This window comes from Xyrauchen texanus, chromosome 12 (assembly GCF_025860055.1).
Source record: "Xyrauchen texanus isolate HMW12.3.18 chromosome 12, RBS_HiC_50CHRs, whole genome shotgun sequence".
Lineage (NCBI taxonomy): Eukaryota > Metazoa > Chordata > Actinopteri > Cypriniformes > Catostomidae > Xyrauchen > Xyrauchen texanus.
In genome coordinates, this window is record NC_068287.1 from 19,976,744 (window position 1) to 20,000,403 (window position 23,660).

The window sequence follows — 23,660 nt, forward strand, 5'->3', positions numbered from 1 at the left end:
CCAGAATGTCCTTAAGACTTAAAGGGATTGTTAACCCAAAAATGAGAATTCTTTCATCATTTACTTACCCTTATGCCATCCCAGATGTGTTTGACTTTCTTTCTTCTGCAAAACACAAACAAGATTTTTAGAAGAATATATCAGCTCTGTAGGTCCATACAATGCAAGTGAATGGTGACCAGAACTTTGAAGCTCCCAAAAGCACATAAAGGCAGCATAAATGTAATCCATTTTACTCCAGTCATTAAATCCATGTCTTCAGAAGTGAGATGATATGTCTAGGTGAGAAACCGATCAATATGTAAGTCTATTTGACTATAAGTTCTCCTCTCTGCCCACTAGATGGTGATATGCAAAAAGAATGTGAATTGCCAAAAACAAATAAAAATGAATGTGGAGGATGCTAGTAAAAAAGCACTTAAATATTTAACTGTTTCTCACCCACACTTAATATATCGCTTCAAAAATATAGATTTAACCACTGAAGTCATATGGATTACTTTTATGCTGCCTTTATATGCTTTTTGGAGCTTCAAAGTTCTGGCCACAATTCACTTGCATTGTGTAGATCTACAAAGCTGAGATATTCTTCTAAATATCTTTGTGTTCTGCTGAAGAAAGTCATACATATCTTTGATGACTTGAGGGTGATTCAATAAAGAGAGAATTTACATTTTAGGGTGAACTATCCCTTTAAAACAGTGGCATGAATGTCTTTAGATATATTAACAAACACACTTGATGGGTCTCAGGAGGATGAAACTATCAATCAATGAAAATAAAACCGAATAAGCTAAAATTATGCTCACAGTATCAAGGGGTTGGGTGGGAGGTGATCGATAGGTCACAGTCACATCCCTCAGCGCGGTCATTGGTCTCCCGGACTTTGACAAAAGGAAATCCCAAAGAAATTGCACATATCAGAAAGTGAATCGTTGCGTAGCGTTAAGCACATTTGTAAAGGTAAGTGTCAGAATCTTTCCCCTTAATATCGTGTCTTTATATTGTGTATTTAAAGCATGGGTACTTTAAAGAAGTTTGAAGTAGTGGTACAAATCAAAACCTTGTGACTGCACATGTGCTCCATATTATATAGGTCGATGAACATACACTTGTGAAGTTGTTCTGTAAATCGGCGCATTAAATGTGCATGGAAATTGCTTCATAAAATTCGTTTTGTTAAAGAAACATAACATTAACCAGTTGTGCATGAGCCACACTAACTTTGTTATGATTTAGCAGCACCATAAAGACAGCAGGTCCGGTTTACTTGTCTGTCTATGGCCGTGGACTCAACACAGCTAAATACACTCACCTAAAGGATTATTAGGAACACCATACTAATACTGTGTTTGACCCCCTTTCGCCTTCAGAACTGCCTTAATTCTACGTGGCATTGATTCAACAAGGTGCTGAAAGCATTCTTTAGAAATGTTGGCCCATATTGATAGGATAGCATCTTGCAGTTGATGGAGATTTGTGGGATGCACATCCAGGGCACGAAGCTCCCGTTCCACCACATCCCAAAGATGCTCTATTGGGTTGAGATCTTTTGACTGTGGGGGCCATTTTAGTACAGTGAACTCATTGTCATGTTCAAGAAACCCATTTGAAATGATTCGAGCTTTGTGACATGGTGCATTATCCTGCTGGAAGTAGCCATCAGAGGATGGGTACATGATGGCCATAAAGGGATGGACATGGTCAGAAACAATGCTCAGGTAGGCCGTGGCATTTAAACGATGCCCAATTGGCACTAAAGGGCCTAAAGTGTGCCAAGAAAACATCCCCCACACCATTACACCACCACCACCAGCCTGCACAGTGGTAACAAGGCATGATGGATCCATGTTCTCATTCTGTTTACGCCAAATTCTGACTCTACCATCTGAATGGCTCAACAGAAATCGAGACTCATCAGACCAGGCAACATTTTTCCAGTCTTCAACTGTCCAATTTTGGTGAGCTCTTGCAAATTGTAGCCTCTTTTTCCTATTTGTAGTGGAGATGAGTGGTACCGGTGGGGTCTTCTGCTGTTGTAGCCCATCCGCCTCAAGGTTGTGCGTGTTGTGGCTTCACAAATGCTTTGCTGCATACCTCGGTTGTAACGAGTGGTTATTTCAGGCAAAGTTGCTCTTCTATCAGCTTGAATCAGTCGGCCCATTCTCCTCTGACCTCTAGCATCAACAAGGCATTTTCAGCCCACAGGACTGCCGTATACTGGATGTTTTTCCTTTTCACACCATTCTTTGTAAACCCTAGAAATGGTTGTGCGTGAAAATCCCAGTAACTGAGCAGATTGTGAAATACTCAGACCGGCCCGTCTGGCACCAACAACCATGCCACGCTCAAAATTGCTAAAATCACCTATCTTTCCCATTCTGACATTCAGTTTGGAGTTCAGGAGATTGTCTTGACCAGGACCACACCCCTAAATGCATTGAAGCAACTGCCATGTGATTGGTTGATTAGATAATTGCATTAATGAGAAATTGAACAGGTGTTCCTAATAATCCTTTAGGTGAGTGTATGTCCCTCTTGTTTTCAACAAACCCGAATAAAACATACTTTAGTTTTGTTTAGACACGTGTCATAGACGCGTGGCCTGCTGGCAGCCTCAGTTACATCATTTGACTGACAGCTGTGCGTGAAGCCCACCAAACTCCTGTCGAATCTGAGCAAATAATAACATCAATAAAAATATCAGTAATCTTTATCAATGGAACATTAGAACAACAAACCATTAAATTGAGTGTTCTAATTTTTCAATTCCAATTTAAATGCATTTCTGTTAAAACTTGTGTATTATTTTAGCAGTAAAGTTGTTTAAATCTTCATTTTTACAGTTGTTTTGGGGACTGCTGACATTACATTGTCACTTTGGCAAACTTTACACATAAAAGGTTAGTAAGTGATTTTATCACTCTAAAGTCGTGTTAACATGCATATTGTTTACATCTTGTGGTTATACTTTAGAAACGGTGAGTATTTCAACACATACGGATTGGCCCATTCACTTCTATTGTAAGCGCCTCACTGTATCCCAGATTTTTTCTTGTTTTTAAAGAAAAGCACAGAATCAACATTATGCTACAAATGCTGTTGATTGAGCTCAACTTGTATTGACCCTGGAATATTCCTTTAACTTTGTCCAATAATGCAGTCCAAAGTACTCAAAAAAGAAATATGTAAATCTGAAATTCATAAAACAAATCAATATTAAAATGTACAAAACTACTGCTGTATTTTTCTATTTTTCTTTTCATTATATCAATTAGTATTTTTACATAATAAGAACTTAATTTCGGGTCGTATCCAAACCCTTATTTCATTAGAACAAAACATTTACTCATTTATTGATTTATTGAACTAGGAGTACTTTGTTCCTTCATAACAGTGATGCTTTGATTGCTCTGAAGTTTTTTTTGCATATAGGAACTCTCTCTCAAGTGTGACCACAACCTATTTTCCTCTAGAGATCAACAACTATGGCTCAGGTCAATGGCCATGATCATAGTACATGGGAATCTCACAACAAGATGATGCTGGAACCTCTGAGCACAAATGATCCTGAGGTAACCTTTTTATTGTAAATGCATGCAGTGAGCCACTGAGTGACATTAGGGTCATTATATCTGGACCATCATATTGTGGCCATGACTATTATCTGTTTATAGCTCCATATCGTAAAGGTTGTTTACAGTTTGTTTTTTGTTTTGTTTATTCAACACAGGTATTTGACATTATAAAGAAGGAGAAGAAAAGGCAGACATATGGATTAGAGCTCATTGCCTCTGAGAACTTTACTAGTCGAGCAGTTTTGGAAGCTCTGGGCTCCTGCATGAATAACAAGTACTCCGAGGGCTATCCTGGACAGAGGTGATTATTGATAAATTACATTGCACATCCTGTGAAAGTCCTTTTCTGTTGCTGTCATGACAATAAATAGCTTTAGGTTTTTAAAATGGACATTTATCAATCCATTGGTTAAAATGTTTAAGATGTTAAACTTTGATCCATGTTTTCAGATATTATGGAGGCACCGAGCATGTGGACGAATTAGAGCGTTTGTGTCAGGAAAGAGCTTTGAAGGTTTACGGGCTTGACCCAGAGAAATGGGGAGTGAATGTTCAACCGTATTCTGGTAGGTTTGCTTCTGGCTGTTGTTGCTTTAAGAGATTATGTAACTCGTGTGAAAAATTAACTCAAAACAAATATTTAATATTTGTTTTGTTGTTTTCTCCTAGGGTCACCTGCAAACTTTGCTGTGTACACAGCCATTGTGGAACCTCATGGACGGATCATGGGCCTTGATCTGCCTGATGGTGGCCATCTCACCCATGGCTTCATGACTGACAAAAAGAAAATCTCAGCCACTTCCATTTTCTTTGAGTCTATGCCTTATAAGGTAATCAGTATATCATGAACACGAATTCAGGCACTAGCAAGGGTCAAATCCACTGAACATTGGGACATTTATGGCTTATTACACCTGCGACACGATAACGAGCTTGTGTATTCAAGCACAGCTGTAACTAATCAGCCCCATCGCTGTATAAATTACATTCGTTAATTTTCGTTGAAGATATTCATTATGAAAGATAAATGGCATTAAATAAAGAAATACAAATATAAAGGAGGGTATTTTAAACCTACTTTTAACAACTCTATTATTTGTGCACAATATTGTTATTGTGGGCTCCTCAAATACCATAAATAATTCTACATAACCTTTTAGCCAAATTGTTTAGATTTATTCTGATCGCAAAGTGATTTGTGTCTTATGTAAACAAAACCAGCTTGGATGAGAAGCATGGCTGAAGGAGGAATGCAGCCAACCCTTTATATCCACCTTCTAAAAGTGTTAAGTTGGAAGTGTGGAAGTAATTTGGGTTCCATAAAAATGCAGAGGGATTGTTGGTCAAAGATTGTTTCTTTTTGTGTAAAACATGGAAGAAAAGTGGCAAAGAAACACAGGAACGCCTCTCAACAGGTCCGCTCTTCTGCAGCACAATCATCCTGTGCAATTCAGCAAGATAAAGGGAAGTTGTGACAGTTCTGCTAATTTTTCCAAGTTGTTTTTGAAAACTGAGAGACAACACTTTAAGAGACAACTCAACTAAGAAGACAAAGAAAGTGAACTTGCCATTGAACTTAGAAGTTGCCATTTGCAGATAATGTGTGGCTTGCTTTGAAGTGGACAAATAGTAATTTGCTATAACACTAAACAGTTCTTTTTTATTATTGTTTTTTTTTTTTTTTGAGTAAATGTTTAAAAGTTCAATTAGTAATCCAATGTATTGTTAAATTGCATATTATTGAACATAAGCCAATCGTGGGCCTACAGTTCAGAGCAATCCATTTTGCAATTGAATTTGTCAATCAGTCTGAGATTTATTATGTGGGCTTGTCTACGGACTCGTCAGTGTACACCTGCGTTAGATGGACAATCTTGGAGCGTCTTACTTTGGTTACGTCGCATCATAAATGTACCATTTTTAGGTTGTTGTGTCAAGTCACACGTAGTTCTTGGATTTGCACTCCAAACTGTTTTTTGAATGCAAGAACGCATCGTCGTTTTGTGCCATAGACATATAAGTGTTGTGCTATCTGATGAAGGGTTGGGTTGTTCTCTGTATAAGGTGTGCGTTGCCTATACAGCGAGTTTTGCTTACTGCCCCCTGGAGAAAACAAGTGGTAGTTCAAGCTTGAAGTGCTCAGGAATATTCCTTATTATAGTCACTTATTACAATGTGATCAATTGCTTTAATTTTTTAACACGTTATTTTTTATATAAGTAATCGCACTGGATTAATGTTTTAAATCGACAGCCATATCAAGTAGTTATTTAAATGTTCAGGGTTCTTTTCAAAGTTCTTCGTTATCTGTTAATTTAAAACACCAGTTTTGTATTTAAAAAAGTTTAAAAACTTGTTATTAAAAGAACAACAATACATTTTGTTTCAGTGTTATTATAGTTCACGGAAACTAAAACTAAATAAAAAAAATTGTTTTCTAAAATAAAAACTAAAATTATTGGAAAAAACTGAAACGAAACAAATAACTTTTTCATAACTCCTCAACTAACGAAAATAAAAATAGTCTCAATTTCATTTTAGTTTTATTTTTTTATATACTAGGGTGAATATGGGCAAAGTGGAACACTTTTGAAAATGTTAATTATGATCCATATGCCACATAAGCTAACATTATACCTTTGAAGAAAGCTTAGGATGTGTTGAACTTTAATAAAAAAAGCAAAAATGAAGTAATACTTAATACTGGGAAGTGGAACCTTTGAAGTCCCTTAAAACCTCAAAAAGTTAGAGATAGTTTACCCACATGCCATCCCAAATGTGTATGACTTTCTTTCTTCTGCTGAACACAAAGTTTTTAGAAGAATATCTCCATTCTATAGATCCATACAACACAAGTCCACATGGTCCAAAGCTTTGAAGTTCCAAAAAGCATATAAAGGCAGCATAAAGTAGTCCAAAAGTGGTTTAATGTCTTGTGAAATAATCTAATAGTTTTGGGTGAGAAAAGACCAAAATGTCTTGTACACTGTTTCATTGTACATCTAGCAATTGCAATCTACAGGAACGATCATGATTTCAAGATCTATTACACTTCCTAGTAGAGTTGGCAGAGGGCGAGTTTGAAATCATGATCGCCAAGGAGACTGTTGATGTCAAGATTTACACTAAAAAAGGACTTAAATATTGATGTTTCTCACTCACTCACACCTATCATATCACTTCTAAAGACATAGATTAAACCACTGGAGTCGTATGGATTTGAGCGTCAAATTTCTGGTCACCATTTACTTCCATTTTATGGACCGACAGAGCTGAATTATTATTTTAATAATCTTAATTTGTCTTCTGATGTATAAAGAAAGTCATACACATCTGGGATGGCACAAGGGATAAGAGATAATTTTCATTTTTGGTTGAACTATTCCTTTAATTTCTTCCCAAAGATTAGTTTAGTAATAATTCATAATGATTTAAGGAAATTCATATGGAAACAATGGGGATCAAGTTTAAATGCCACTTTACGCATATTCACCCTGTATTATAACATTAGCAACATTTACAATCCAAATTAAACATGAGGCAACTAGATAGATGTAACTCAAGACTGCCTTGAGCAATGAAATTATGTTAGACTTTTTAAATTACAACAATAAAAGTTAAGCATTGGCAGCAATAAAAAATACTAAAATAAAAACTAAAAAATGTCAGTTTCCAACTGAAACTGAGAAAACAAAAGCTAAACTGAAACTAACAGAATAACTGAAAACTAAAACCATTTTGGAATGACAAATTTAATATAAAATAAAAAATCTAAAACTAGAATAACACTGGTTTGTTTTTGTAATGTAATTAAATACAGTGATAAAACTATACCATGATAAAAGCTTCAGCAATTGTGATTTGTTATACTGTCACATGCCTAATTGTGACGCACCCTTTTTTATTTAGGCCAGTAAACAACCACTCAGAACACCTTGGCAACAGCATTTCACATTTTCTATAATGATAAATATGTTTGATAAGCCAGTTTTATTATACATGTTGTTGATGCTCCCATAGTGATAGTTACCTGTATTTTTAATGAATGTGTTTTTCTATTTGTCCAGGTCAACCCAGAATCTGGATACATTGATTATGACAGACTTGAGGAAAATGCTCGCCTCTTCCACCCCAGACTTATCATTGCAGGTCAGCACTTTTTTGTTGGTGCATTTTGTATTTACTTAAAATATTAGATTTTGAAATTGTTGTACCACAGTTTGTACACAAATTGCCACAGTCATGGAAAACACAAATATAAGGGAATTTCCTATTTGTAAGCCAATTGTTTTTTCTTTTTTTTTTTTTTTTTTTTTTTTTTTTTCAACAGTTCACAAATAGGTCAGAATGATCCATTATTGAAAAATCTGTTTCTAATAATCACAAATGTTTATGAAAACGTCATTGAAAGGGTGGGAGCCATGTAAAAATTTCAATTGCTGATTAGCACAAAGAAAAGTAGTTTAATGGTGAAGTTTGCAGGCTGGATATTTAGATGCTCCTATCGTCAAGTTTAATGCTTATCTGTTAGATTACTAATGTATGGACTTAACCATTAATATTTGTGTCCATCACTGTTCAGGCACCAGCTGCTATTCCCGTAATCTAGACTACAGTCGCCTGAGGAAGATAGCCAGTGAGAATGGGGCCTATCTTCTGGCAGATATGGCTCACATTAGTGGTCTGGTTGCAGCAGGAGTGGTTCCTTCTCCATTTGAATACTGTGATGTTGTTTCCACCACTACCCACAAGACCCTCAGGGGCTGCAGAGCAGGAGTCATTTTCTTTAGAAAAGGTAAGTTCAATGTGAATTGTCCTGACATACAACCCTTTAAATTTAGACCCTTGATAACAGTGTCATGTTACACCCTTGAATTGTAGGAGTTCGCAGTGTTGATGCAAAAGGGAAGGCGACTCTGTATAACCTTGAGAGTCTGATTAACCAGGCAGTGTTTCCTGGACTTCAAGGTGGCCCTCACAATCATGCCATTGCAGGTAGGATCTGATAACCATCTGATAACTGTATTCAATTATGAAATATGTGCAGTGGGGTTCAAAAGTCTGAAATCTGGGACATAAAAACATTTTATAAACTAGCGCATCAGTTTTCATTTTATGCATCTTCATGTGATACATTAACCTTCTTTCTCTCCGTGCATGCTTGTGTTGGAGAGGGAGAGCAAGTGAGTGCTTTCACCAGACTCATGCTGGATGGTCACTGTAGTCCTAAAAAACGCAAAACTATATGTGAAAAGATATATGTAAGATGCTGTTAAGTGGATAACAACAACAATACAAGATAAAGCTATCGAACATCCAACCAGAACAATCAATCAACATCGCCCATCGCCCGTGAGTGGACGCAACAATATACATAAAGTAACAAAGTTAAAGCATGAATAACATATTACCGTATACGTGTTAGATGGGTTACTTTTAAAGGTAAGCTACAACCTAGTAAAACAGTCCCGAATTTTCATTTTAACTGAAAATGCCAATATTGGCTATAACCGTTTTTTCTAAATTTACATACGTGGAATGTAAATTTACTAGTACTTGTATCTGTCTTAAAAATGCTGTATTGGTGAACCTCTCATTTAAACTTCTGAACTGTTTTTTGGTCACTAATCAAATAAGTACATTTGTGATATTGATAATGTTAACTTCATTGTACAAAAGGTTAGATTTCCTTGCTTTTCATTTAAGCTCACAAGATGCTCTTTGAGTCCATCCAGCTTGATTGCATGCTTTTGTTAAAGCAGAAGTGGGGTCATACCAAATTCATCTGAATTGTTTCACTCAAATTGCTGTACTGATCATATAAATAGTAATGAAAAACAACTGTATTAAATTGCTAGAAAAATGCTAAATTAAAGCATTTTCACCAGTGGTTTGAACCTCACTGTATATTAGGGTACAACAGGGCTGAAGGCCTCTCAGTATAAGGCACTTAACTACAACAAAAACTACAACAGTACTTTCCCTAACACCTGTTTGTCACTATGTACTGCTAAATATTCCTGATCCATGAGATCTTTGCATGTGGTGTCTAAAGATTAATTTGGAGTTTATTTGATCTAATATTTAATCAATCTATGTAGCAAATTAAACTTCCTGAAATTATAACATTTGTTTTGTGACAAAATTGTTATCTTTTTCAGTTTTGTTCAAGGTGATTTAATCAGAATTTTTTTAAATAACTGTCCAATTATTGAAAGGATAGTATTTGGGGTAAAAAGCCCCACTGTTGCTGGGGCCCCCATAAAACACATTGTTTTTCTTTATTGGTGGGAATAGATTTGTTATGAAGAATTTTCAAAGTATGCTAATACTTACTGATCCAATCACAATGGAACTGTTTAACCCTTTGCTAAAGTGGTTATTTTGTAAATGTAACAATCTTGTTGAATTAGAGGGCCTGGGTAGCTCAGCGAATATTGATGCTGACTACCATCCCTGGAGTCACGAGTTCAAATCCAGGGTGTGCTGAGTGACTCCAGCCGGGTCTCCTAAACAACCAAATTGGCCAAAACCAATTGGTGTGGTGCATTGTGCGTGAATTCCGCACAGAATAGCGTGAAGCCTCCACACGCGCTACTTCTCCGTGGTAACACGCTCATCAAGCCACGTGATAAGATGCGTGGGTTGACGGTCTCAGACGTGGAGGCAACTGAGATTCATCCTCCGCCACCTGGATTGAGGCGAGTCACTACACCACCACGAGGACCTAGAGTGCATTGGGCATTCCAAATTGGGGAGAAAAAAAAAGGCATATTGCTTTTTTATTTACCTGAGTTGACACATTTTGCCTTATATGTCCCTATATCTATACGATACACCTATAACCCATCTGGGGGCATTTTAACCCAAGTGTGGGGTAAAAGGCTCCCTCACCACCTTTTAAAAAAATAATAATGATAAATTCTTAATCAAAACAACCTTACGTTTGTATTTATTTTCACACAAATGATGTTGCTCCATCAGTATGTAATCAAAATTAATTTATTTTTCAATCTTGATCCGAACCGAAAAAAAGAAGCAGCAAAGTTTCCTTGAGGTGTGCCTTTAGCCCTGTTGTAGCCTACTTTGCATTTATACCTACTTTAATGACCCTGTCAAGAAAAAGAAAGAATTATTGCAATGTTCAAATACTGAAATGACAGAACATTTAGCTCTACCTCATATTGTATTTATTTTGCTTGTTATGTGCAGGAGTTGCTGTTGCTTTGAAGCAGGCTCTAACTCCAGAGTTTAAGACATATCAAATGCAAGTTCTGGCCAATTGCAAGGCTTTAGCAGCCACCCTTATGGAAAAGGGCTACAAGATTGTTACAAGTGAGTTTCAGTGAATATTTATGTTTCTATATACATAAAAAAAATTATTGAATAGAGATATGTGTTTGAAGCCTTTGGGTGAGGGTGATAGAGCTGCATCTTTTGAAACTGTTTATCTGTTGATCTTTTGAATTCAGGTGGCTCTGATAATCACCTCATCTTGGTTGATCTGCGTCCAAATGGAAGTGATGGAGGGAGGGCAGAGAAAGTGTTGGAGGCATGTGCCATTGCCTGCAACAAGAATACCTGTCCAGGTGCCTTATATAAATAATTAAAGTAATGTAACTGCCCAATTCTTGCACAGTCTTTTGAGTTCTTCGATGACATTTTATTCTAATTTGTTTTTCTCTAAAAACTTCATGTTGAAGGTGATAAAAGTGCCTTGCGTCCCAGCGGCCTTCGTTTAGGGTCTCCGGCTCTTACTTCCCGAGGGCTTTTGGAGGATGATTTCCGCAAGGTTGGCGAGTTTATTCATCAGGGTGAGTTTATGTTCAACACTAATATAACATTAAAGGGTAGTTCACCGCAATATTATCATTCTCTCATCATATACTCTCCTGTATGCCATCTCAAACTCATAAGACTGTCTTTCTTCTGTGGAACACAAAGATTTTTTGATAGATCTACAAAGTGTGTTTCTTAATAGAAAGTCAATGGGGTCTAAAACTTTCAAGCTCCAGAATGGTTAGCATAAAGAAAGTCCATATGACTCCAGTTGTTTAATCTGAAGTGATATGATGGATTTTGGGTGAGAAACAGACCAAAATGTAACTCCCATTTCAAAATATATGAGAGAATTTCCATTTTTGGGTGAACTATTCCTTAAAGGATCTTATTCAGAGTAATAACCTAGCTCACCATTTGACAATATTTGTGCATCTGTCCTTAGGCATTGAGTTGACATTGGAGATCCAAAGAAACATGAATCCTAAAGCAACTTTGAAAGAGTTTAAGGATGAAATGGCTCAAAATGAGGAGTATCAACTGAAACTCAAAGAAATCCGAGAGGAGGTGGAAGCCTTTGCTGGAAAATTCCCCATGCCAGGGTTGCCAGAGTTATGAGGCTTTTTAGTCTTCCAGAAATATTTCTTTTCATTTGATTGGCACTGAGGTTTAAATACAGTGGAACAGTCTATTCCTATTACCATGCACCTTAATGTGATGATTTCCAGCATTCAAATGAACTGTCTGTCTTGGATATAACCAATGATCACTCTCAATTACTTTTGTTCTTTACTTGTTTTCTGTGGTTACACTCAAACCACTTTATTGTGATTAACCATCTCTTTCTGTGAAAAGTGAATTGCACTGAAATGCTTTCCAGATAGCACTAACAGAAAAATATCAAACTGCATTAAAGTGGAATACTATTTACTGTAATAAGTTACATTTTCAGAACAAGATAATGTGCCTTTGAACTATAAAATACATTAAAGTATGCTCTTGGTGAAGACAGCATGAAGACAACACTAGTTGTGTTGCAAGTTAAAAGCACCGCACAGCATTAAATCAGAAATAATTTAATAAAACTGAAGGCAGAGTAATTTCACAGTGGGTAACAACTCAAAGCACACAGATGACCCCCACAATTTACTGTACTTACAATTCATAAATACTTTAGCATGAAGATTACACCTCACCTTACCCCAGACAAGCTCACAATACTGTCTTAGAATAGATTTGTGTAAGGTAGCAACAAAAGTATATGATTAAGACACAAAAGAAAAGAAAATGTGTTAAAAACAATAAAAAAGAAAATAACATTCTTGGAAGATATTGTGTGTCTAGGTATGGCTTTTTCTCAATTTACCCTCAACAGACCATGCACTGAAATTCAATTATCTGTCACTGACGAATCATTACAAAGGCCAATTAATACTAAAGCAGTTCGTTTTTTAAGACACACTTGTGATGAAACACACAGGTGGCTGTTAAAAGATCTGTAACTTTGGACTATGACTCTGTTTATGCAGTAGTGTGAATAACAATTACAGGCCATGTATTTTGGCAACAGCCACCATTTATGAGTCTTAATTTCACAGTCACTGCAACTGCCATAAGAATGAAGTGTCATTTCATCCACACAGATACTCATGCTGACATTGCTTGCACACAACAATTTATATTAGTTTTAAATATCTAAGAATGATACAACATGTGAAAAACAATGGAAGTGTCCATAAATGCCACCATTAAATCTTCGTTTTCTCCAAACATGCAGACAGTTGTGTAACAGATCTCCACGATGTGACGTTTTTACATGCATTACATTCTTTCACTTTAACACATAAATACATTAAAATACAGAGGGCAGTTGATAACTCATATTTGTTTAAAATCTCAATCTCTTGTGAACCATTATTCATATATGTAATTAACCATGGGCTTTGTATTTTAAAATAAATCTACCTCAGATATACATTTCCAGTAGAAAGGATGGAAAAAGAAGACAGCTCAGGATGACTTGCAGGTTTTCCCTGTATTAATAATTAATTTAGTTTCAATTATTTCATAATCCAACAATGCAAGTATAAAAAGGCAAACATCACTGACCAATCCATTAACATCAAATTGTTGATAATTTAAACAAATGGAAAGCAACCTAATTCTAATGGAAGTTTAATAAAGGCTATAATTAGCAAATGTAAATGGTAGCATGTTGAGATGTTTTACAAAATACTGTTCTGTTGATGCTGCAATTAGTTCCATTTTAAATATGCTTATGATTTTCATGCAGCAACATTGCAGTTATTATGACGGCATAAGAAGGGTATTGTTAATAATTAAACAGGCTACCAGGATCAGATTAATGAATTCATGATTAGCGACTCCCCTCCAGCTGTTGTTCCTGTGCAAACAAATAGAAAATAGGTGACTGAGGCCAACATTGTCATTTTGCGTTCATTGGAAGAAACTCGTATGGGTTTGGAACAACCTAAGGGTGATTATATGATGACTTAAAGTATCATACGTCTTTAAATGAGATGCAAAATAAAAATGGTTTGTATGCCCACATTCCGACTCCATGAATGTCTTGTGCATGAATTTGTTATTTTACAAAGAGCTTGCAATGCTTTTGGGAAATGCAGCCCTTGGATGTTTGGCTCTTTAAATATGGAACTACTGCACTTAACAAATATTCAAGACCCCATTAGAAACACCGGACTTTCAGCAATCCACTTCTCGGAAAGTCATGGGAATATTCACAAAAAAATAAGCAAAAATTACATTCAATACATTGATCTCTTGATTTTAGCTGGAGTTAATGGGAATTAGTTCACCCAAAAAAGAAAACTCATAATTCACTCAACCTAATGTAGCTTCACACCCACATGACATTTTTTCCTTCCATGGAACACAAAAGGTAAATTTTTTAAAAGGTATTCTTAGGGTTTACTCGCCATACTGTAAGTGAATTGTGACTTGCAAGAAAGAAAGAACAATAAATTCACAAACTTATGACCAAATGCAATGACATCATTTTGCATGTTTGGTCCCAAAATCAGAACCAATTCAATTTGATGTTGTCAGTGTGGCTGCCATATTTTATTTAAGCGCTTTATTAATATGAAATGATTTGACATTGAAAAACAACTTGAAGCTTGAATGGCTTGACAGACCAGAGTCACTAATAACATCATGTGGCAAGTAAACCTGGTTAAATATACTAATTCCCTTTTGCATTTTATGGAAGAAACCAAGTCCTACATGGTTGGACGAACATTAGGGTGAGTAAATAATGATTTTTTTAAATATTTTTTTTTTAAACTTTTGAGTGAACCATTTCTTTAACATTAAACAGTAATAAAATCCTCACATTCAGATTTTGTACAAATAGCTGGTGGTGTAGTTAAAATTGAAGAATGACTGGTTGACACCCTTTGAGGGACCCTGAACGTAATGTTGCTTGATGAGCTCACTCAGGTACTTGATGATTTTGCTCTCTTCCACAGTGTATCCAAGCTGCAACAAGAAATTAGTCCTGCGTGATATGACTGAGCCCTGGTCGTTGAAGTCCATGGGAAGGTGAATGTGGTGACAGAATGTGAAAAGGAAGGCCTTTGCTGTGAGCTGAGTCAACATACTCTGAACATGGAGGAAGTAGGTGCTGCCACGCTTAATTTGAGTCCTGTGGTCTGCCAGATGGCTTATTAGCATTCCTTTGTATGGTGGACATCGAAGGGTCTTATTGTCACAGTCCAAAATGCTTATGTAACGACTGTATCGGTTCAAAGAGTGGAGTATGCTGTATCCCGCAGGGGAGGCAGCTCTGGAAAAAAAATAAAAAAATAAAAAAAGAGGAAACATGAAAATTGAACACTCTGCACTTTTGGGTTGCACTGATTTTAAAGCATTGCAAGCAAAATGTGGTTGTGACTCAAATGATTGATCGACTAGACAAACAGATGTACACAAACACAATCGTCAATTAAACAGGTCAAAGTCTTGCAACATACCTCTGCAATCCAATGAGTTTCCATCTGTGCAGGTCGGTAAGCTGAAATGGCATCGACAGCCACGGCTGGACGGTTTCGCCATATTTGCCTAGGTTGGGCACAAAAATTAACAAAGCATTGACCAACTTCCTTACTGTGCATTCATCCACCCCAAAAATGACAAGTGTTCGGCCACTTAGTAGGCAAAAAATGGCTTGCTGAGAGAATGGATATTGTCTGATGAATCTTAGAGCACTATGACCAGCCTTCTTCTTCTGCTTCACAGTTAACGGACTGCTGTAGGTGAACGGAGACGCTGCTCTATCAGAATTGGTAGAGGCACTCATGTAACTAGTAGAATCGGAGGCATTTCCAATGTTAATTCTCGCCACCTCCTCAGAGAGAGCACTAGTGTTTAGCTCAGAACAATGCAGTTGCTCATTGGGGGCTGAATCTTTTAGGATGTAGTCCACGTGTAAAGCAGGATCTCCTTGAAGAAGGGACAAGGGTTCTTGGTTCACCACTGTGTCCCCACAACATTCCTGTGCAAGCTCTGGTAACAGTTCCTCATAAGTAAAATGCTCCGGTCCGATACAGCATGCAGTGTCCATTGGGATGAGATTTCCAGTTTCAAAAACCTCTAAAGAATTCCCACCTGATGTCCCATGTGGAACTGCTATGGAGTTGGTGTCCTCAGATGAAGATGCCTTACCATTTCTTTTAAGGCCTTCCAAGTAATTGGGCTGCAGACTGGAAGGACTAACACCTAAAAGCCCCTCAATGCTCTGGTCACTACCAAAACTCCCTTTGGTCTCCGTATCGGCCGCCTCAGAGGTTTCCTGTGTGATGTCAGATGTGCTAGACTCAGGAAACCCTTCCATTAATTCCACACCTGGTTTCAGAAGATCTACATCAACACAGGTGGTGTAGGAGTCAAGACTGAGTGGCTCACCAGAGAAGTTCAGAACGGGGACTAGAGGGTTGTTTGTACACATATTGAAACTTTTTGAGAGTCCTTCATCCCAGTCTCGTTCTGCTTCAAAAATAAAACTAGACACTCTCTGTTTGTTCAGAAGAGCCTTGTTAATCTGGCTGGTGTAAATCAAGCAGAGATCTCCTCTGAATGACTTCTCAATTGAGTTTAGTTGCTCTAGAGTTTGGTTAAAAAAGTGTGTGGTGCAGAGCTCTTCAAGTGTTTTCAAACGTTTAGCAAAGCACTTGGCAGATTTAGCATTAATAAGCTGAGGCATATATGAAGACTTCCTACTAGGCCCATCACTTTCTACATCCACCATCTTATCTGCTTTTTTGGAATGATTACTAGTTAGTGTATCATCATCCAATCCAGTGGTGTCAGCTTGTATAGTTGCATCATATTGCACAAAATCAACGTCTTTCCTTTTCCTTGAAGGATAAGATGTGATTTGCTTCAGCAAATCTTTATGTTCATAGATTGACTTCTCAACATTTGCCAATTCATTCGCCTTGTCGATGGTTTGTGTGGAATAACATCCATTGTTCATTTTCTGCAGGGCTTCCTCTTTGTGCAGCACTGATCTGGTGTACTCCAAATCTTTCAGTTTCTTTTCCAGTTCGTTCGCAAAAGCTTTCCGGTTTCCTGATTTGAGACATTCTGAAGCCTTGGAGAACTCCAATGACAGTTCTTGAAACTGCTGCATGATCTTTCTCTCATCTGCTGAAATGTAGGCCATGCAAAAGGGGCGTACAAACCCACGGGCCTCCAAATCATACAGGGTCAGATGATGGACGTAGGCAAACGCCCCTTCCTTGGAATCTCCAAGGACGACTTTTGAGTCCTCCACAAAATTTAGTTTTGGGTAGTTACTACCAGGAGGGTGTCCAACAAAAGAAGCCTGGTAGTCCACAGACATGATACGGAGGGAGAAGTAGTTGAGGTCAAATGCCCCGTACACTTTGGGGTCCTTGGGAATGGTGAGTAATGGCTGTGGACCCACCTGCTCAGAAAACTCAGAGATGAGAACGAAATCTTTAGAGAATTTCGCATATGATGTCTTCGTCCAGGGATTTCCATTGGCAGCATGGGTAAACAAAGGCACCGAAAACTCCTCTGGAAGCGACCATGGATCAGAGAATAACCCCCCAAAGTCGTCATCTTTGGTAAAAGCCACCACATCTGGTGAACCAATCATGTTTTAGCAATATGTGAAGAGACATCAGCAGTAATATCAAAAAGTACCTGATCTGATGCTCAGTAGGCCTACCTCCGCCGATGAAGACATAATGTACATCTTTCATAGACAGATCATTATTATTGTACGTATCTGAAAGCAAGAACCATAAATCCGTTTAACACCGCGCGTTTCAATGTAGCAGGACTCAACCACTCAAGCGCCAAATCACGACCTGATACATGAGATCCGATATACATGCTCTCCAACCTGACAGACCGGTGACGTTACCTGCCTTCTATCTGATGCATCTGCCGATGACCGTCGCTCATGTAAAACAATTTATAATCGGACATCTATGCTGTTACACTGTACTCCAGCTGCTCAATAAACATCCTCAAACAGCAGTCGTATTTAAACGATCGTAACCTTCCCACGTGACTATTCTGATGAGGAAGTGGAAGTACCTCTAAACCGAAAGAGCTGCCCTCCTAGACAACATTTTAGAGCATCATTGGAGCGTTGCAACTCACACTCACATGCTCAAAATACTGTCTAGGTAGGCAGCTTACACAGTTTTGTGACGCAGACGTGTGTTTGTTATGACGCGCTCGAAAACGAAAACATGTTATTCGTGCCGTTTGACAATCCTTGTAAAGAGTTCTTATATCAACAACAAACAAAAAAAAAGTTATATATATATATATATATAATTTGTAGTTTATTTAGTACGTTTCGTTGAGAAATACCAAAGTGGAAATACAGATAGAGATCTTCTACAACCACTGTCATTTTAGCGAGCGTAACGGTCAACTATCGTGTTACGACAGTAAGTCCCCGTTTGCGGAGACCATACAAATGAAGGGGAAGAGCCGTAAACTGACACCTACCTGTCGCAAAATTGTCCCCGTCTTCACTGCCCTTATAAAACAGCCATTTTATAGTAGTAAACTCAACACATAGTTCATTACAAAATGATTATTAAGTATAAAGCATGTCGAAGATTAGCACAGGTGGTCAGTTCATTAATTGATTAACGGTTTACTCAAAAGAAATTTATTCAGCGTTATGAAGCATCTCCTCCATAGACATTCATAAATAAATGGCCTTTTGTGTCCTTGCCAGATTACCGCCTAAAGAAATGTTTATGGGACCACCGCTTTATGCATTGCTATGCTAACTTTGTATGGCAAACTTGATAGAAGGGCTCTAATGTTTTACGGCATGTCTACGACTGCATGCGCCAAATTTAATGTTTTTATTTATTTATTTATTTTCCCCCAGTTGTTGCTCCTCTGCTTTCCTCTAATTTTTTTTTTTTTTTTAATTTAGAGATTTTATATACTTTAGAATAGATTGTATTTATCTTCTCATAATGATAGTTTGTCCGGGTTTTACGCCAACTAGAGAGCTGTTGTAATGTTCTGTTATTTTGAATAAATGAAACAGAGTTCACTGTTGCTGCGATCACTTTGCGCCACTAGATCACAGTGATGAACATTTTATTTAGATCACTGTTAAGAGTGACAATTCACAGTGGATTTTGTAAGCAACTATCTGTAAACATGAAAAAACTCCGATTAAGAAAGTGCTTTGTGTTGCTGAGAAAAACAATGCAGCTAAGTGCCAGTCGGGCTGGTTTGAGTATTTCTGTAACTGCTGATCTTCTGGGATTTTCACACACAACAGTCTCTAGAATTTACTCAGAATGGTGCCAAAAACAAAAAACATCCAGTGAGTGGCAGTTCTGTGGACAGAAATCCCTTGTTGATGAGAGAGGTCAACAGAGAATGGCCAGACTAGTTCGAACTGACATGGTAACTCGGATAACCACTCTACAATTGTGGTGAGAAGAATAACATCTGAGAATGCTATTCTGAGATGTGTGTTGCCAGTGTTTTGGCTGCACAAGGGGGACCTACATAATATTAGTAGGTGGTTTTAATGTTGTGGCTGATCGGTGTAGATACACTGGCGGTTAAACGTTTGGAATAATGTACATATTTTGCTCTAATGGAAAGAAATTGGTACTTTAATTCACCAAAGGACATTCGACTGATCACAATGTATAGTCAGGACATTAATAATGTGAAAAATTATTATTACAATAATTATAATTAAAAAATGTAATAACTTATTAAACTACAAAGATTTCTAATCAACAAATCCTCCACATGAAGCAATGACAGCTTTGCAGATCCTTGACATTCTAGCTGTCAGTTTGTCCAGATACTCAGGTGACATTTCATCTCACACTTCCTGTAGCACTTACCATAGATTATCAGGCACTTCTCACGCACCTTACAGTCTAGCTGATCCCACAAAAGCTCAGTGGGGTTAAGATCCAAAACACTCTTTTCCAATTATCTGTTGTCCAATGTCTATGTTTCTTTGCCTACCCTAACCTTTTATTTAGTTTTTCTGTTTCAAAGGTGGCTTTTTCTTTGCAATTCTTCCCATAATTCCTGCACCCCTGAGTCTTCTCTTTACTGTTGTACATGAAACTGGTGTTGAGCGGGTAGAATTCAATGAAGCTCTCAGCTGAGGACATGCGAGGCGTCATTTTCTCAAACTAGAGACTCTGATGTACTTATCCTCTTGTTTAGTTGTACATCTGGCCATCCTTTGTCTTTGAAGACTGTATTGTACACCTTTGTAGGAAATCTTCAGTTCTTTTGGCAATTTCAAGCATTGTAAAGTCTTCATTCCTCAAAACAATGATTGACTGATGAGTTTCTAGAGAAAGCCATGTCTTTTTTTTTTTTTTGGGCCATTTCTGACCTTAAGACCTGCCAGTCTATTGCATACTATGGCAACTCAAAAACAAACAAAAGATGATGTTAAGCTTCATATAATGAACCAAATAGCTTTCAGCTGTGTTTACTTTTTTCAAATAGTGATGGTGCTGTTTTTTTACATCAGTAATGTCCTGACTATCATTTGTGATCAGTTGAATGTCACTTTGGTGAATTAAAGCACCATTTTCCTTCCAAAAGAGCTAAATATGTACATTATTCAAATGTTGGCCGCCCATATATATTTATATATGTGTGTGTGTTTGTGTTAGGAATTCCTTGTCTTGTTTCACTGTTGCCCTCTTTCTGCCATTTTTGTCACCTTTGCATTCCATAGTTTTCACTTTTGTCCCTTGTTTAGCTCCACTGTCTCACTTGTCATTGTTTAAGACTACACTTCCCAGAATCCACCTGCCATCATCACTGCCATTTTGTTCATTGTTTTCACCTGTGTCTCATTTGTATTATCACTCCCTGTGTATTTAAGCCCTGCTTTTTGGTCACTCCTTGTCGTTTGTTGAATGTTGTTGTTAGCCTGGTATGTGTTCCCTGCCCGTGTTTTCTAGTTTTATGTTTTATTTCCCCATTGAGGGTTTTTCCTTTGTTCCCGTGTTTTGCCTGTTTGTTTACTTAATAAAGTTGAACTGCGATTGGATCTGCATCTCCTCGTCTGCTTCGCTGCCTCCATTCGTAACAGTTTGTTTCTTGAGGTTCACTTATAACATTAGCAGAGTTTTTGGCAGTTATTAGCATTTTTGTGGACAAAACTTTATCCACCCTCAATCTGAGCCCCTGTCAGAGACACTCTGTTTTAGTGATGCATCTCCTATTAAGACTTTTGTACATGGCCACAGTTATGACTGGCTCTCTGCTCTTCACTGACCTGCTATCTCTCCTTTCCGCCTCACAGCTACTTGGTGGGCTACATAAGTGATAAGGTAAAGGATGTGTTGTTGTGGAGATGGTCAGATGCAAATGTATACCAGAGTGTAACATCATAGTGACCATGTTTACAGTACATGGACTTAAGGAAATGATTTATTCCAGGGGTTTTGAAGAAAGCGGCATTTTGAAACATCATGTAAACCAAAGAAAGCTGCTTATGTGGCCATGTTTTTGAGGAGTCTGAATGAGAAAAAACATCATTGGATGGAGCCCAACAACAAATCAACAACACATTTCTGGGAGTAGTTGAAAAAGCATATACACTATAAACTATACCCATTTACAAACACCACTGTAAAATATCGATGGTCCCTCATGTTTGCATATATGTGCTGGTACATTGAGGGAATCCCAGAGTATAGTAAAGGGAAACCCCACTATTGAAGTGCTATTCTGCTGCAGGTTGCGAAGGGGACAAACAAAGCAACTCTGGAATGTCTGGAAATAAAGTGAAACAACAAAAAATTAAATAGTGATATCTTCCTCAGATACCATATTTGTTATTTACAGAAGCATTGCAGGAAAATTACGTCACTGTGGAGAAAGCTTCTTACCTACCAAGCTGCATGTATACAGGTGTAAAGAGTACGCCGCTTTAACAGTGCATGTAGACGGGGATGCTACTTTCTTGCAATAACTTGCATTCTGGGGTCTATGTAAATGCAGTCAGTGTGGAGGAAGTAGAGAACAAGTCGTTTTAGCAGCTTGGTCTCAACAAATGCTCTTTTTGCAGTGAGGAGGAAGTTTTGAGTTCTGTAATTTGCATTATGTTTTTATAGTACAATGGCCTCTTATTTATATATATGTATATACAGTATATATATATATATATATATATATATATATATATATATATAAAGTAATGACCCCTTTACATTTCAGACTGGATGATTAATTCCTTATGCATCTACAGACAAGGTGATTGAATATGAATGCATTTTACAAGATCCATATTCATAATGGTAATTATCTATTTTATTTATTCCTAATTCATACCTTGCAGTTTCAAGAGTGGCCTATATTATGCTCAACCAAAAAAAAAAGTTATGCAGAGTTTACACTACACTATACTGAAAAATCATTCGGGCTTGCTCGTAATGTGCATCTCTTTTGACCACTCAGTTCGGATTTCCAGGGGAGGGTCTTTGATTTCACGATGACGTGCATCAATCACTACATCAACAAGTGTGTTTATATGCACGTTCTGTTGAACACAAATTAAGATTTTTAAAAAGAATATCTCAGCTCTGTAGGTGCATAAAATGCAAGTGCATGGTGGCCAGAACTTTGAAGCTCCATAAAGCACAGAAATGCAGCATAAAAGTAATCCATATGATTCCAGTAGTTTAATATATAAATTTAGAAGTGATATAATAAGTGTGTATGGGAAACGGATCAATATTTAAGCTAGTTTTTCACATTGTATGTGCATATAGCCATCTGCTGGGCAGGGAGGATAATTTACAGTGCATTTTGAAAGTATTCGTTGCAAGAATGTTGCAGCCTTATGCTAAGATGCTTTTAAAAAAACAACACAAAAATTACATCAATCTACACTTCATACCCCATAATGACAAAGCAAAAAAAAAAATTTGTTATAACTTTCCAAATGTAATAAAAAGAAAAACTGAAATATCACATTGACTAATTGCTCAGACACTTAACTAAGTGTTGAATCACATTTAGCAGCAATTACAGCCTCTTTAGTCTTTTTGGGTGTGATGCAACAAGCTCGGCACACCTGGATTTGGGGATTTTCTGATTGTTCTCTGTAGATCCTCTCAAGCTCTGTCAGGTTGGATGGGGACTGTCGGTGGACAGACATTTTCAAGTTTCTCCGGAGTTGTTTAATTGTGTTCATGTCCGGGCTCTGGCTAGGCCACTCGAGGACATTCCCTATAAGCCACTCTTGTGTTGTCTTGACTGTGTGCTTAGGGTCATTGTCCTGTTGGAAGGTAAACATTCAGCCCAGTCTGGGGTCCTGAGTGCTCTGGACCAGGTTTTCATTAAAGATATCTGTATTTTGCTGCGTTCAGCTCTCCTTCAACCCTGACCAGTCCCCCAGATCCTGCTGCTGAAAAACACCCCCACAGCATGATGCTCTCACCACCATGCTCCACCGCTGGGATGGTATTGTGCAGGTGTTGAGTGGTGCCTGGTTTTCTCAAGACATGACGCTTGGAATTGAGGCTAAATAGTTCAATCTTTGTTACATCAGACTAGAGAATCTTGGTTCTCACAGTCTGAGAGTCCTTGAGGTGCTTTTTTATGTGTCTTCCACTGAGGAGAGGCTTCTGTCTGGCCACTCTGCCATAAAGCCCAGATCGGTGGAGTGTTGCAGTGATGGTTGTCCTTCTGTAAATTTCTCCCATCTCAACACATGATCTCTGGATATATATATATATATATATATATATATAT

The 23,660-nt window shown here is 37.6% G+C and overlaps 2 protein-coding genes across 3 annotated transcripts; one reads left to right on the forward strand and one right to left on the reverse strand.

Moving 5' to 3' along the window:
• The first annotated feature begins 890 nt into the window (after positions 1 to 890).
• On the forward strand, positions 891 to 12,684 carry shmt1 (serine hydroxymethyltransferase 1 (soluble)). 2 transcript variants are annotated; one of them, XM_052139012.1, is made up of 13 exons: positions 891 to 963; positions 2,847 to 2,903; positions 3,477 to 3,575; positions 3,734 to 3,879; positions 4,029 to 4,144; positions 4,248 to 4,408; positions 7,646 to 7,727; positions 8,161 to 8,373; positions 8,460 to 8,573; positions 10,791 to 10,913; positions 11,051 to 11,167; positions 11,282 to 11,392; positions 11,803 to 12,684. In XM_052139012.1, the coding sequence occupies exons 3-13, from the start codon at positions 3,489 to 3,491 to the stop codon at positions 11,973 to 11,975; spliced, it is 1,443 nt and encodes a 480-aa protein (XP_051994972.1). In that variant the 5' UTR covers positions 891 to 963; positions 2,847 to 2,903; positions 3,477 to 3,488; the 3' UTR covers positions 11,976 to 12,684. The 2 variants fall into 2 exon arrangements, with proteins under 2 accessions (XP_051994972.1, XP_051994973.1); XM_052139013.1 differs by having other exon boundaries at positions 906 to 963; positions 3,436 to 3,575.
• A 151-nt stretch (positions 12,685 to 12,835) lies between these two features.
• LOC127652696 (guanine nucleotide exchange protein smcr8a-like) lies at positions 12,836 to 18,020 on the reverse strand. Its single transcript, XM_052139005.1, has 3 exons — positions 17,593 to 18,020; positions 15,371 to 17,504; positions 12,836 to 15,183 (listed from the first exon to the last, which is right to left on the reverse strand). Exons 1-3 carry the CDS (start codon positions 17,624 to 17,626, stop codon positions 14,733 to 14,735), a joined length of 2,619 nt encoding a protein of 872 aa, XP_051994965.1. The 5' UTR covers positions 17,627 to 18,020; the 3' UTR covers positions 12,836 to 14,732.
• Positions 18,021 to 23,660: the final 5,640 nt, after the last annotated feature.